Raw genomic sequence first — 15,860 nt, forward strand, 5'->3', positions numbered from 1 at the left:
TGGTTCAGTTTATTAGACAGTTCATGTAGAGAATCCCAAAGTAAACACTGTGTCTTCACCATCTTCATCTTCATCTTCATCAGTGAAGTGCTGCAGAAGAACGAGCCCTGTGGTTTTTAACATCACAAAGAGTTTGTGTGTGTGTGTGTGTGTGTGACGTCACGGGCTCGTCCTCCTGCAGGGACGTGTGAGGAAGAGGAGGAGGAGGAGGAGAAGTTAGGAGGAGGACAGACTCTGGACCTCAGTTTGATCTTCCTCTCCGGTGCAGACATGTTGGACACCCTCACCTTCCTCCTGGAGAGACTCTTCCTCCTGGCTCACATCAAGCTCTCCTCCCGTCTGCCTCCGCCGCTCTCCGGCCGCTGTGACCGGGACGACGCTCCGCCGCAGCCCGCCGCTCCTCCGCACAGGTTCCAGCGGGGAGACCTGCTGGAGGTGCCGCGGACCCTCTTCACCCACTTCGGCATCTACCTGGGCGAGAACCGGGTGGCGCACATGATCCCGGACATCCTGCCGGTGCTGACGGCGGAGCGGCGGCAGATCCAGGAGATGGTGACGAACACGCGGCTGCTGCTCGGGGTCCTCTCCAAGCGCGCCTCCGTGCGCGTGGACTTGGTGGAGGATTTCGCGTACGGAGCCGTGATCCGGCTGAACGCCATGGACCTGGCGGTGCTCCGCATCCCGCTGCCCGGGGAGGAGGTGGCCCAGCGGGCGGAGCTGATGCTCGGCTCCCTGTCCTACAGCCTCCTCTGGAACAACTGCGAGCACTTCGTCACGCACTGCCGCTACGGGAGCGCGCTGAGTCTGCAGACTGACCAGGTGAGTCACTTCATCACCTTCATCACCTTCATCACCTTCATCACCTTCATCACCTTCATCACTTCATCAGCTTCATCATTTCATCACCTTCATTACTTAATTACTTGATCACTTCATTAACTTCATCACCTTCATCACTTCACTTCATCAACTTCATCACCTTCATCACTTAATTACTTTATCAATTCACCACTTCTTCTCCTTCATCACCCTCATCACCTTCATCACTTCTAATGTCTCATCAGTTCACTTCACTTCTTGTGGTTCCATCATGGTTCTGATGTGGTTGTGTTACTGTCCTGGTTCTGTGTAGGTTCCATTGTGTTCTGTTACACTTCTGTTGTGCTCAGTTGTAGTTCTGTCCTGATGTATTGTGGTTCCAGTTGTAGTTCTGCTCTGGTGTGTTAGGGTTCCAGTTGTAGTAACGGTTCTATTAGAACAGACTCTTCCATTAAAAGTAAAAATCCAGTATTTCCCATGATGACGACCCCTCACATTGTCTGGTGACCCTTTGAAGGGCCTCGACCCTCGAGTTGAGAACCACTGGACTCAAACGACTGTGTATAAACTAAAACAACTCAGGAGCATTGATGTTGTTTATTATAACAACATGTTTTATTGAAGTAGAAACTAAAATATCTGATCTGAGAGGTTAAAGGTTAAAAACAGAAACTCCAGCCTCGTCTTCGTCTCTCTCACTTCAGCTTTGAGGTGTTTGAGTTTGTGAGGCTGTTTTTTTTAAACGAGAGGAAAATGTGCGTCGCTGTTCGGAAAAGTCCAGAGAACAAGAGCTGCATTCAGACTGGTGCCGTCTGCCAGGAACCAATGAGCTGCAGTGGCGGCAGGCTGACGACAGCCATGATGATGATGAAGATGAAGGAGGGCTTCTGTTTCTCATGTATCATTAAGTTTCTATAGAAGACATTTCCTGAATCGGAGTTTCCAGGATCCTCAAAGACTGGAAGGATAACAAAGGTTTTTTTAACACGTATACTAAGCTGCGATTGATTTTGATTTGAAAACCAGAACCACAACTTCAGAGAGTGTTGAAAAAGCTTTTTTAAACTTATATTCAGTTTACGATAGATTTACTTTCTTTAACATCTTGCTTTGTCGCTGTGTTTCGATAAATTTACCTCATCACGCACGAGTTGATCTTGTTCCAGTAGAAGATTTTTTATTTTCTAATTCACATTGCAGAATTCTTTTAAATATATAATATAATAAAAAGTTTCTGTTCTATTGATTTAAATCAGCTCCACCTCTGTTCAGCGTCTGGTTTCGTTCAGGCCTTTTTTTTTTTAAAGTGCGGCAGAAAGACTTTCCCCCGATCGAGTTTCACTTCCTGTCATTTTGAACGTAAACATTTGACCTGTCGACATGCCGCCGTCAGCTTCTTCTACAGGATCATTACAGGGAGGGGGCAGGGGCCAACAGGAGCTTTAACAGGGGCCTCAGGGGCCTCAGGGGCCCCACAGTCAAGTCAACAACAGCTCAATTGTTTTCTCGCTACTTCACCAGAGGTCACGTCTCCTCAGTCAAAGTTTATCACGTGTATTTTTTATTTTTTAATCTATAAAAAGTACGTTCAAGTTTTTTTTCTTGATAAATAAAATAATATGGATAGTTAATCAATTATGAAAAGCATTCACTCTTTTTATCTGCAGCAACAAGTGTGTGGATTTATAATGTGTGTGTGTTCTGAGCTGAAACAAAGCTGTTGTTGTGAAACAGATTGAATTGAGAAATTAAACAACTGAATCTGCTCAATAGTTTTAATCCTGACGTCTCTGGTGTTCTGAGGTTTGTGACTCAACAGCATCAGTCTGCACTGTCTTTATGTGTATACATAAACATGTGTGTATTTATATATATATATTTATATGTATGTATGCATACAGGGGCCTCAGGGGCCCCACAGTCAAGTCAACAACAGCTCAATTGTTTTCTCGCTACTTCACCAGAAGTCACGTCTCCTCAGTCAAAGTTTATCACGTGTATTTTTTATTTTTTAATCTATAAAAAGTAGTTTTTTTTCTTGATAAATAAAATAATATGGATAGTTAATCAATTATGAAAATCTGTCACATGGAATGTTTTTTAATTTTTAAAGCATTCACTCTTTTTATCTGCAGCAACAAGTGTGTGGATTTATAATCTTCATCTTTTAAATACAAAATAAATCATCAAAGCTGCTGGTTCGAATCCTGAGACCAGCTCAGCAACGTGTTGTCGGTGAGATGTTGTGTGTTGCTTCACCTACAATTTAGAACTACAACTCCCACAGTGCTTTGGGAGATATAAACTGACAAGAAAAGATTCACAGGTGATGATTCTCAGGCATGTGCTTTTCAAAATAATTATAATATTTATTTTGTTTCTCCTCTCTCCAGTTCTGTGAGTGGCTGAAGTTGCTGATCCTGGACCAGCGTAACGTCCTCCTGACGGCTCTGCTCGGCCTCCTGTCCATGGTGTGTTTGGGAATATCCTTCAGCACGGCCCTGCCCACCCTCCTCATCCCCTTCACCCTGTGGATGGCCAGTTAGAAACTTCAGGTCGCCAAGGAAACAGGCCCAGCCTCCGACAGAGAGGACGGAGTCGTCTGCAAACGATCTCCTCCACGTGAAGAACTCGATGGTGACAGAAGCTAAATCCACTTGTAGCTCTTTGTTTCTGCTGCACATGAACTTTTTTAACGTCTGTTTGCTTAGAATTAACAGCAGAGGAACAAAACTAGCAATTCACATTAGCAGTATTAGCCACCAGGACTGGACTGATAGATAAAAGAAGACAAAGAAGAAAAACAGTTAGTTTGAAGTGTTACAAAGTTTTAAAGTTTCGTGGATTTCGCAACTTGAAACTTTGACGTTAAACGGACCAAAGATCAACTTTAGGAAAATTTTAATTTCCTTTTTCCCCCAGGTTTTTATGAAAATGTTTCATATTTTTCTGCCAGATGAAACCTGATAATGTCAGAATTCTTCGCAGCTAGATTTGGTCTTGATTGGCCGTCAGATTCGTCAAATCAGGTTTGTTCATTTTGTCAAAAGCTGAAACAAGTCAAGGTCGTTTGACTGAATGATGCTGTCAGCCAATCAGACACCAGTGTTTATTATGCTACGTGTTCGTTTCAGCTCTTAAACGATCAGTCTGGTGTTTTTCTGTATTGTTAATATTGTAAAAAATAACGACGTGTTTGTCCACCTCAGTGAAGTGGGAGATGTCGAGGACTAGTTGAAGCGGTGGATTAATCTACACGTCAGGTTTTGATTCTTGTTCGTGGGAAACCTCGATGGTGGTTTGTGTTTTAACATGAGATTTATTGACAAGAACAAATATACAAATAATCACTGGTTCAGTTCATTAATTCCACCTTAAATTTTCATGTTTTAAATGAAATATCGAACATTCTCAGTCTTCTACACATGAAATAACAAGGTTTGAGGTTTTTATTCAGCGTGTGTGGCTCAGCAGTGTTTCAACATTAACAACTTGAAATTGAGTTAGAAAAACACAAAATCAGTTGCGTCCATCTTGACTGTACACAACAGTACAACAGTAATAATAATACGTTTCTTTAAACTGTTGCCTTCCGTCCCTGAAGCTCTTCTGTAAATATCTGTAAATATCTTTGTCGACCTGATTGTTTCTATTGTTGTCACAAGCTTCTGTACAGAATGTTCTTTTTTTACAATGCTGTAACACTTTATACCGTCTTTATGTAAATAAAAGAAACGGAGATAACGTAGACCTGTCGGAGTGTTTGATTTTGGTGAGTTTAAGAGTTCTAGATTGTTAACTGTTAGATTCCTCCATCAGGTCTTTTTAAGTTTTCAGATCCTTCATATAGAAAAGATATTGACTTTGGTATCTGCTGCCCTCTGCTGGTATTGCATGGGAACAGCATGCGCAGCACGCCTCAAGCAAACCATAGTAAATGTCGACAACATGAAACAAGAAGTTGGAACCTGGTTTAATTGAGAGTTGACATTTACGTTCTGAAATATCTGTAAATCAACACATTTTTATTAAATAATATATCATTTTATATTTAATTGTTTTAATTTCACAGATGAACTGAAGAAGTTTCACAGTTTAATTAAATTAAAGTAAAATAATTAGACTGTTCACAGAGAGAAAGAGAGAGATAGTCTGTGTGTGTGTGTGTGTGTGTGTGTGTGTGTGTGTGTGTGTGTGTTCTGAGCTGAAACAGATTGAATTGAGAAATTAAACAACTGAATCTGCTCAATAATTTTAATCCTGACTTCTGTGTTGTTCTGAGGTTTGCAACTCAACAGCATCAGTCTGCACTGTCTTTATGTGTATACATAAACATGTGTGTATTTATATATATATATATATTTATATGTATGTATGATGTATGTATGCATACAGGGGCCTCAGGGGCCTCAGGGGCCCCACAGTCAAGTCAACAACAGCTCAATTGTTTTCTCGCTACTTCACCAGAAGTCACGTCTCCTCAGTCAAAGTCTTTATGTGTATACATAAACATGTGTGTATTTATATATATGTATGTATGATGTATGTATGTATGTAAAACACTTATATATATATATATATATATATATATATATATATATATATATATATATATATATATATATATATATACATCAGTGTGATAAGAACTACCTAAAAGACAAACATTTGTATTGTTAATTTCTTTAATTTCTTTAATTGATTTTATTATATAATTAAAAGTTTTTAGTATTTGAGTCCTTTTATTATTATTGTTATTAATTAATTTGCCTTTATCATATTGTTCTTCTATATTAAGTTGTATCTGTTTTATTAGTGTGCGTTGTTTTACAACTTAATTTTACTTTCTTTAATTTAATTTTGATTTCTTTTATTTTAGAGGAACTCTCTGTAGTCCCGCCTGCAGGGCAGATGCCTCGCACTGATTGGCTGATTGAGGCACTCCATCCTCACGTCAATCTTGACTCCGGTGACGAAGAAGAAGAAACGTTTTGTGCTAAAATGGCGAATGACAGAAAAGGTGAGTTTTAAAAGTTCACGTCGATAAAACTATTGGAATAAGTTCGAGCTAAAGCTGCGGCTAACGAACATTAGCCGAGTGAACAGTAGCATATGTGCTAGTTTGTGCTAATGTTAGCACTGAATGAACTGTTGCACTTGCTGGTTAGAAAGGGAAGGTTCGTGTAGCTAATGATGCTAATCGCTCCTAGCGTTAGCTTAACATCAGACAGTAGAGCTAACATTAGCTGGGTTAGCATGTTGAATTAGCCAGTGAGTTAGCTAATAATGATAAATGTTCTTATAGAACTTATCATGTGGGTAATTTCACTGAAATTCGATTAACTTTTAAATTGAATTGAATTGGTTAAGTGTGTGTAATAAAAGCAGATGTTTAATCCTTTGTAAAGTGTCTTTAATGTCCTTGACAACCACTATATAAATAAAATGTATTATTATCATCATAAAGCTGTTGGAGAGAAAAAGCAATTTATCGTCTACTTTGATTTATTTAGTCCATGTCCCATCTGCGACCATGGAGGAGGGGAAGTTTAAGACCTATACTGCAGCCAGCCACAGGGGGGCAGTGGAGATGATTAGGCTTCACTTTGAGGAGCTGTCATGCCTTCTATCTTTATACACTTTATTGTTCAAACCTTCAAAGCACTTTGTAATTACATGTTTTAGAAATTGCCAATAATTCATTAGTAGTATTACAGACAATAATATTAAGTCTATAGTTATAGTTTATTTCCGTTTATTTGTACTTAAAATAACTAGTAATTCAATTTCTAGTCAAAACTCAGACAAAGTAAATGTAATATTTTTATTCCAGTTGTTGTCGACTTGAAAGATTTTTATTTTGTGGATTCATAGTTCCCCTTGAGACAGTTTGTTGTTTTGTTCGCTGCACAGACGAAGACCGAGACTCTGACGGAGACATGGAGGGAGACCCCGAAGGAGAGTGGGGGCTGTCGTGCACTAAGGAGATGGCGCTGTTCTCTCTGATGAAGCAGACCGGCTGCACAATCATGCAGGTGAACGGGCAGAGGAAGTTCGGCGGACCGCCACTTGGTACGTGTGTGAAAAAGTTCATGAACTCTGGTCAAGAACTGCTGATGATGGTTTAACATCTGCTTCACAAGTTTGCGTTATTAGCTATGAACTCTGGGTAATTTAGGACTTCAATAAAACTTTCTCGACAAAGATGTAATTGTGATCCTCCTGTAAAAGACAGAAGGTGCTCAGCTTAGACTGTGTGCATGTGTGTGTAAATGTGTGTGTGTGTCTGTGCAGGTTGGGAGGGGCCGCCCCCCCCGCGGGGCTGCGAGGTGTTTGTGGGGAAGCTTCCCAGGGACGTGTACGAAGTCCAGCTGCTGCCTCTGTTTGAGAGCGTAGGCCAGGTCTACGAGCTCAGACTCATGTTGGAGTTCAATGGCCAGAACCGCGGCTACGCTTTCGTCATGTTTGCCAACAGGTAACAAAGAGCAGACTCGCAGGCATAACTCAACATCACACTGCGCCAACAGGATTGTGTTGTATATCAGATAAATAATGATGTTGACAAAGAATCGGCCTGATACTACTTTAAATCTGCTGCTTTTATTTTGAAAAGTCAGGGAGTGTTTCAGGGTCGCAGGTATCGAATGATTGACTGTGATTATTAAGTTTTGGTGAATATTGGTTGTGGTGCAGAGAATCAGCACAGAGGGCCATCCAGACGCTGGACAACCACGAGATCAAGCCGGGAAAGTTCATTGGCGTGTGCGTGAGTCTGAACAACTGCCGCCTCTTCATCGGCTCCATCCCCAAAGACAAGAAGAGGGAAGAGATCATGGCGGAGATGAAGGAGGTAAACACGACCTGTTCACCTGCACGACAATTTAAAGCAACACTAAGCAACAGCGCCCTCAGCCAGATGTCAAAACTCAAATAAAGATGACAAGACGACAAATTTTGCCTTTTGGGACCATCTCTCATAACTTCAACTTCTCTGTTCAGCACACGATGTAACTCTGTGTGTATGTGTTTGTGTCAGGTGATGGAAGGTGTGGTGGACGTCATCGTGTATCCCAGTTCCTCTGATGAGAATAGAAACAGAGGGTTTGCCTTTGTTGAGTTTGAATCTCACAAAGCAGCAGCCATAGCCCGAAGGAAGCTGCGGTCTGGTCAGTATTAATATTAATATTATTATTAGACACACTCTCTCGTCCTGCAGCTCCTCTCTGTGTCCAGCAGAGGGTGGCAGACCACCACACTAAGTTAAAACCAGCTGTGATAAATCCTCCTTCAATCCAGAGGAAGAGAGCTATTTCAAAAAGAGAGGAAGACAAATAAATAAATATCTTCTTCTTCTTCTTCTTCTTCTTCTTCTTCTTCTTCTTCTTCTTCTTCCTCTCCTTCCACAAATGTTGTAGAATTGACACTAAACTTCACTGCATCTTCAGGCTGTCCTCCACAAATGACCCAGCCAGATAAATCGATAATCTGGCTGGGTCATTTGTGGAGGACAGCCTGAAGTCACTTTGTAGATGCAACGTGAACAATTTCAGAATTTTATGTCAATACCAGAATTTTTGAAAATGTTTTGAACTTTATCATCATGTCACCTATTGCAGTCAAGGGGAATGCAGCATTTTTAGTCAGTTTCTCACTCATGGAGCAATCAAACATTTTGTGAAAATACATTACAGACATCTCTATATTGTTTAGATGAAGTACAGACATTATCAGAAAATGTTTCCTCTTATTTCTTCTTCTTCTTCTTCTTCTTCTTCTTCTTCTTCTTCTTCTTCTTCTTCTTCTCCTCCTCCTCCTCCTCCTTCCTCTTTATCATCTTCGTCCTCTTGGTGTTTTCTAATACCTAAATAAAATCTCGGCTCATTCACGTCTGGAGTTTGAGGTCGTCACGACTAAATCTTGTGACCCCGCCCTGACTTTGTGTTTTACAGGAGCCTATAAGCTGTGGGGTAACAACATCCATGTGAACTGGGCCGATCCTGAGAAGGACGTGGCCGACGAGGTGATGCAGCGCTATAAAGTCCTCTATGTACGTACACGTGTGTGTGTGTGTGTGTGTGTGTGGAGATTTTATTATGCCTGTGCAGCAGTGACAACTAGTGGCCGGAGTATATTTTATTAATCTGGTCTCTATCGTTAAATGTTTAAAAGTTATTTCATATCTTTTATGAACATCATCTTTTTTTAGAGAATTTATACCCTTTAGACAGTCAGTGTTGAATCTGTGTAGTTTTTAATCCACAATAAAATTCACCTCACCCCACGGAGTAAAAACTTAGAATCTGTTAGTGATCGTCTCAGATACAACGTCGGGCCCTGCGTCTCGTGTTCTCGGCTCCTGCAGCCAGAGGTCGATGTTTTAGGAAGAAGCCTTTGAAATATTCAGCAGCCTTGTTCACATCAGAGGTGAAACAGCAGGAGACGACTCAGTGGAGCTATTCAGCCTCCAGGGAATCAATTACTGTGAAGGCTTTTACTCTGTAAGACCGAGGCCAACAAATACTAACCTGAGAGCAGCTCACAGCTGTGTGTGGGTGTGTGTGTGTGTGTGTGTCAATCTGCTGGATGATGAAATAACCTCAACTTTGAGACACCTAAACGATCGCACACTTCAGCGGTGGTTCTGTCATAATGTGCTTCGATCATTTTCCTGCATCACTGACACACTGACGCTGTCCTCTGCTCCGTCATGTTCACATATCTGTGGTGTAAAGAAAACTTGTAGACTTGCTGCCATGATAGCAGCTAAACCGTAAACATGTTTCCTGACTTTAAAACTGAGGATTTAGTGGATGATCGTGCTCTTGTTTGTCTGCTGCAGGTTCGTAACCTGATGCTGAGCACGACCGAAGAGACGCTCTTTCACGAGTTCTCTAGCTTCAAACCGGGCTCAGTGGCGTTTGTCAGGAAGCTCGGTAATCAGGCCTTCGTGCACTACCGCCACCGTGAAGACACCATCGCCGCATTGATCTCAATGAACGGGGCCAAGATCGATGGTGCCACTGTGGAGGTGAGGCTGTCCAAACCAGTGGGGATGAGAAACAGGCAAGGGGCCGGCAGTGGCGTCTGCAGCAAAGTGGACCTGGAAAACAATGCAAGAGGAGGAGGAGCAAGAGAAGGAAACGGGGAGCTGCACTGGAACGATGAGGGGATGAAGGGAGAACTCGAGTATGGGTGTTCTCCACCAAGACGCACATCCGTGCCTCCTCAGCTGGTGAATCCCTTATACCCAGGAACAGCAGGAGGTGAGGACGGGGGGGGGTTGTGGGTAATTATTTAAATTTCCACTCATAATGTTGCCAAAGAGAATCACATCAGAGAGGTCAGTGTGAGTGAAGACTCTTTTCTTACCTTTACAGCAGCCGAGTCATCTAAATTTAAATTGCATCAAATCATCTGCATAGAGACATCAGTAAAATAGTTTCATAATAATCATAAGACAAATAACCCAGGAGACATTTAGTCCCATGGACCAAAACTTTCTAAATAATTAGTTTCCAGTTTTACTTTTACTGACACTTTCATGCCAAAACTGACCAAACTTTTAAACTTTTATTATTTTTCTAAAATAATCTTTCAGCCTGTGACAAAGAAAAAAATTCAGGTCAGAATGAATTGAACATTTGCTCTGCATGTTTTCCTGCCTGTGGAATCCTCCTGTTTAATTAAACGTTGTGAGTTCTCAGTCGTTTCTCTCAGCACCGAGCACGTCGCACCATCACTGTATTGACACAGCTGTGATAAAAATCTGGCGATGGAGCAATACTGCCCGTTTCCTGACGCCCGCAGGCATTTCAGAAAATGAGAAAAGTTTCAGAGTTAACTCTGTGCAAATGGACTGTGAAATGTTTATGAGAGGGAAGATGTCACCTCAGCAACGAGAGAGGGAGAGAGAGAGAGTGTGTGAGTCAGTCCGGGGGGGAAAAGGAGGGAGGGATTCACTGAGAGATGGACAGAGGAAAGTGAGGACTGTGTATAAAGATGATCCGTGACTGTGTATAAAGCTGATCAGTGATGGCGAGCATCTCCACAAGTCTGTAAAACTCTGGAGTAGTGTTGATGCTATTTGTAACCATAGCAACCGTACACTGTGAATAAAGATGGATGGCATGAGTTGGATCAGTAATTTGACCTCAGGCAGGTTCCTGCACCTTCAAACTTTCTGTTCCTCACCGTGTCAAACCTAACGAGCGCTGAAATGAATCCTGTGTTTGTCGTCATCTCGTTGTGTTGTTGTGTTTTCAGGTGACCTGGACAGGTGCGTGTTCCCGGTCTTTCCCGGCGCCCCCCTCTCCCCCACCAGCCTGCTGTCGCTGAAGCAGAGTCAGATCAGCTCTGCCGTCAGCCTCCTCGACTTCTACTGCCACAGCAACTGCTGGTCGCAGCCCGAGTACCACCTGTTCTCCACCCCGGGAAAGGATGGACAGCTGCTGCTGCTCTACAAGGTACAACACTGCTCCTCGTATGGTGTGAATGATGACACAGAGATGTATGTGTGCACTAATGCAGAGTGTCGTGCACAAGGTTTGATATTCCAGTGTCAAGACACCTCACTGCGTGTTAGTGTTTAGATTAATTTGTTTCAGCTTCACTCATCGTCTTGCTCCTTATTTTCACTTCACTTTTCTCAGCAGGAATTAAAAGTAAAGAACATTAATTTAAGATGTGAAGTAAGTAAACAATAGATTAAATGTGTCTGTGTCTGCGCAGGTTGTGATCCCAGCTACACAAAGCAGCTACATCCCTGACAAACTGTGTGTGCTGCTGGACGACGCCAAAGAATTAGCTGCACAGACCACACTGAGGAACCTGGGTACTCTTCAACACACACACACACACACACACACACACACACACACACACACACACACACACACACACACACACACACACACACACACACACACACACACACACACACACACACACACACACACACACACACACACACACACACACACACTTGTTCACTCTTCTGATGGACAGTTCATGCCTCATATGTTCTGAGAGCTTGACGATTGTTAAAACCTAAAATGTGAAGAAGAACAGACGAGAGCAAAGCAAACACCCACAATGATTTCAGAGTGTTTGCAGATGTTTAAACAAATTAAGTCTCTTAATTTATTTGATAGTGGCCAAAGTTACATTTTGAATGAACATTTTCCATGAGGTTTATCCTCTTCACACCTGTAGCACGTCACTGTGTGTGCGCTCAATCCCAACGTCGCAGCTGCTGTGGTTTCATGAGCCGAGATTAAAAAGGTTTTAATATTTGATGGCGGGAAGAGAAAAATATGGGACGGAATAAAGTTTTAACCAGCTGAGACTTGGCAGAGGAGCAAGACAGAAGAAGAGATTTTCCTGCGTTGTCGACGCGGCGCACTGTGGACATGTGTCGCTGTTAGAACCCAGCGGGCTCCACAGTGAATCCATCCCACTTAGGGATTTCCATAATTTTGAATTTCCTGGAAAGCCTGCAGTTTCTCTGAGCTTCTGTTTTGCAGCATTGAGCCGGGGTTATATGCAGACATTTTTGTTTTGAGTTTGAGAGAGATTTTAACCCCCCCATTGTCAGGTCACAGACAGAATCCTGCTACCACATACACTGATATTTCCCATCATGCATTTCCTCTAACCCACAGCTGTCGAGTCTTTCTCAGCTTTTTCGTGCTAAATATCATCCGACTGAAATATTGTTAAGAACCTGCTTCTCTTGGGGACGGCGCTTAAGTGCAGCGTTAATTCACCATCCGTGCATTTTAGAGTGGGACTCAGAGAAGTCATCACACGAGTGTGAAGAGGAAATAAAAACCTCCGAACAGGAGTGAAAGTGGGTCATCTCAGAGACCGAAGAAACATGATTAATATGAGGCTGAGCTAAAGTGGTTTCCTTAATTGTCTCGCAGGAAGCAGGTTTGTGTCCCTGCGGTCTGAAACGCCGGCCACCAGCCAAACCACAACCCAATGAAAAATAGTTTGTGTTTGGACACGAGATGTGATGAGGACGCTGAGAGCGCCTGGGCCTCTGGAACTCCGCCCCGTGGTGCACGCTTTTAATCAGACGCCGAACACGGCATCCATTTTTTATCACCCTTGCCGCTCCGCAGGGAACGGAATATCAGCGTGTGATGGAACTCAGCCTACAAAATAAAAACTGTTTCCCTCCCTCACTTTTCTGTCTTAAAGTGAGGAGAAAGACTCAGATTCAAGAGTTAGATTCAAAGACTCAGATTCAGATATTTGTCAAGATAAAAATTTACTACATGTTAGAGTTACAGCTGCTTCCATAAACATTTAAATGTGACCTTTGATTCAATGCACCAGGTTCTTCTTCTCCTCTTTCTATCCATCACTTTTTTTAACCTCAGTTTTTTTTCTGTCTCACCCTCGTCATCTTCTCCCTCTCTTTCAGAATTGTCTTTCCATAGCGAATCCTCCAGTGATTCTCAAAGCAGCCCCTCTCCTCCTCCCGCCCGGGCCTCCTCTGCCACCACTCAGGGGTTTCTGACCGGCAATGGCAGGGCCTACACCTCCTGCCTGCCTCCCTCTGCCCCACCCCCACCCCCACCCTTCTCTGCCTCCCAGACTCAGAGGTTCTTCATCAACTCCCCGTCGCCTTTTTACTGACGGTGAGACACGCGATGATCTGAAGGTTCATATAATGTAGAAAATCACATTTCAACGCGTTTCAATTCGATTTTTTCAATTCGATTTTTTTTAAGAAGAATATTATGAAAGTATTGTTTATCTTTATCTACAGTCACTGATCGTCTTTATATACAGTTATTGATCGTGTTTATATACAGTTATTGATCGTGTATTTCATCTGTTTTCGTGTGATGATATAAATCTGCGTCATGTTGTTGCAGGACGTTTTTTCTGGTCTGAGCGTCGGCTGTGTTCATCAGCAGAGGAGCGAGGAGAAAAGGCAGGACTCTCTTTTTTATGTCTACACCACCAAACATGTCTTGAGGCTGTGTTTCAGTCTGGCTGACGTTCAAAGCGGCCGCGTCTCACCTTAAAATGTTCAGAGGCGCGTTCACGTCCTCCGTCTGTTTGTTTTTTCTGCCTCTGTTTTAAAAAACGTATCTTGCCCAGAGACGACTGGCGGGAGCGAGGGATAATGTTTAGTCTGTGATGAGTCGCTCATCTCTGACACTGTTTAGATCCCACGAAAACATACAAATCCAACAGATATAAACGACTTCTATCAACCTCTGGTAAATGTCAGCCTCCTCCCCCTCCTCTCTGCTGTCTCAGTCTTCCCACAATGCATCAGCAGGAACACAGATCTCAAATTCATACACATTCATAAACATTTGAAAATAATGGGATTTCTTACGGACGAGTATTAGGTTCAGGCATGAGGGGAAAAAATGAGAGGAGAAACATTTAAATATCATTTAGCATTTTGAAAATAAAATCGACATTTCTGGTTCATGAATCCAGTTCGAGTGGCAACGACAGAGTTGGATCTTCTTCTTCAGAACAGTTTGTCACTCTGTGTTAATGAGATAAAGGAAAAGTTTTTGTAGAGGCATTAATATGTGCTGATCTTACTTTTTTCTTACACCTGACCCACATATTCTTCCATAGAAATATCTAAAAATGTGGTTGTTTACTTATTCATTTCCACAGAAGAAGATGATTTCTGTTTGAGGCGTTAAAAAAGAAAATCTTTTCCTTCTCATTAATTCACACTTTTCCAGCTGAACACTTTTTCCATTTTATACATAATCCGAGAATTTATTTAAAATGTACACTATAAATTATAAAAATTTAAATTCTAAAACTAAAGATGAACACGTATTTTTATAAATTTTCTATATCACTTCATTTAAACCAACAGAATAAATATGAATATTTTCTATTTGATGTGTGAGAGCTGCAGAGGAGGACAAGAACAGGTGGTGTGTTTCTTTTTTGTAGGAAGAGACATTAGAAACAGAGCAGAGACACTTCATGTACTAAGTTCTTTTAACATTAATTTAAAATTCATTGGAGACACAAAGAGACGAGGGTGGAAGTTAAACGAGTTCGTTTTCACTCTGAAACTTTTATTGATCTGTTTTAACTCGGATCAAACGAGATGCAGAACAAGGACAAAGGATTCTCTGTAAGTTCAGACTGAGCAGCTGACGGACGTTCTTGTTCTTATCAATTCAGGCTCTTCGGATTGTAGCGTGATTTTTTTTTTTCAACGTTTTTCTGCTTTTTACGTCTTGTTCAGACATTTTGTCGAATTTCTGTAAAAGTGTCTCCGTGGAAATGAGAATATGTGAAGTGTTGCATGTTCAGTGTCCTGCAATAAAACATTAACTCTGTTGATTCATTTACAGCCACTGTGTCGTTTGCCATGATTAACAAAATGAACATCAGCTGTATTGAAGAAGACTTGAAAGCAAAGATTGAGACATAAACCCCTTCGGAAAATGTTGACTGACGTTATAAAGTGAGAAGTCCAGTCATTTTCTCATAGACGTATGTTTAGAACACACCTGCTGTTTCTCTGACTTCTTTCCTTTTTGAGTTCTGTCTCTTTTAACTATAGAAGTCGTGTTATATATGTATTTGTGTCTGTCACTTTGTGCCAAGTGTTTCCAGTGAATGAAACAAGTCAGTTTTACTTTAGCTTCTTGTCTCTCCTCACATGTCCTCAGTTTGAAATGGATGAAACCCGGCTGGTTGTGATTTAGTTTTAGTTCTTGTTCTCTTTTGAATTCTTCCTTCATCCCTCTCTTCCGCGGTTCGTCTTTTTTTTCGTGATCGCTCTGACTCAGGTTTATAATCCCTGTTCACCACCTCAGCTTTTCTCCTGTCAGCGCTCACAACTCAACACCTTTTCTTGTAATCAGCCCTGTTGTTGGAGCAGTGTGTGCGTGTTTGTGTGTGTGAGAGTGAGATAGGGTGAGAAAAGTGAGTTTTCAGGTGTATTCAGCGTCTCAAAGTGCTGTTACTTTTTGTTGTTGCTGATGGAGAAAAATGTACTGCTCTTTAAACAGTGTGTGTCTCTGTGTGTGTTG

General features: G+C 41.9%; 2 protein-coding genes across 3 annotated transcripts; both read left to right on the top strand.

Annotated features, from left to right (window-relative positions):
* Positions 1–132: 132 nt before the first annotated feature.
* LOC118102938 (lecithin retinol acyltransferase) lies at positions 133–4,563 on the top strand. The gene is made up of 2 exons (XM_035149565.2): positions 133–819; positions 3,213–4,563. Exons 1-2 carry the CDS (start codon positions 271–273, stop codon positions 3,363–3,365), a joined length of 702 nt encoding a protein of 233 aa, XP_035005456.1. The 5' UTR covers positions 133–270; the 3' UTR covers positions 3,366–4,563.
* A 1,173-nt stretch (positions 4,564–5,736) lies between these two features.
* On the top strand, positions 5,737–15,175 carry rbm46 (RNA binding motif protein 46). 2 transcript variants are annotated; one of them, XM_035149498.2, is made up of 11 exons: positions 5,737–5,839; positions 6,733–6,891; positions 7,114–7,294; positions 7,513–7,669; positions 7,856–7,985; positions 8,769–8,866; positions 9,659–10,082; positions 11,083–11,282; positions 11,548–11,650; positions 13,250–13,466; positions 13,707–15,175. In XM_035149498.2, exons 1-10 carry the CDS (start codon positions 5,821–5,823, stop codon positions 13,462–13,464), a joined length of 1,686 nt encoding a protein of 561 aa, XP_035005389.2. In that variant the 5' UTR covers positions 5,737–5,820; the 3' UTR covers positions 13,465–13,466; positions 13,707–15,175. The 2 variants fall into 2 exon arrangements, with proteins under 2 accessions (XP_035005389.2, XP_035005390.2); XM_035149499.2 differs by having other exon boundaries at positions 8,769–8,839.
* Positions 15,176–15,860: the final 685 nt, after the last annotated feature.

The sequence above is a fragment of the Hippoglossus stenolepis genome, chromosome 23 (assembly GCF_022539355.2).
Source record: "Hippoglossus stenolepis isolate QCI-W04-F060 chromosome 23, HSTE1.2, whole genome shotgun sequence".
Classification (NCBI taxonomy): domain Eukaryota; kingdom Metazoa; phylum Chordata; class Actinopteri; order Pleuronectiformes; family Pleuronectidae; genus Hippoglossus; species Hippoglossus stenolepis.

What these genes read in the sequence shown, in the direction of transcription:
- rbm46 (XM_035149498.2), top strand. An exon ending in AGCGCTATAAAGTCCTCTAT is followed by an intron (nt 8,867 to 9,658) that starts GTACGTACACGT and finishes TGTCTGCTGCAG; the next exon opens with GTTCGTAACCTGATGCTGAG. An exon ending in AGCTGCTGCTGCTCTACAAG is followed by an intron (nt 11,283 to 11,547) that starts GTACAACACTGC and finishes GTGTCTGCGCAG; the next exon opens with GTTGTGATCCCAGCTACACA.
- LOC118102938 (XM_035149565.2), top strand. Translation starts at nt 271, where the DNA reads ATGTTGGACACCCTCACCTTCCTCCTGGAGAGACTCTTCCTCCTGGCT. An exon ending in TGAGTCTGCAGACTGACCAG is followed by an intron (nt 820 to 3,212) that starts GTGAGTCACTTC and finishes TCCTCTCTCCAG; the next exon opens with TTCTGTGAGTGGCTGAAGTT.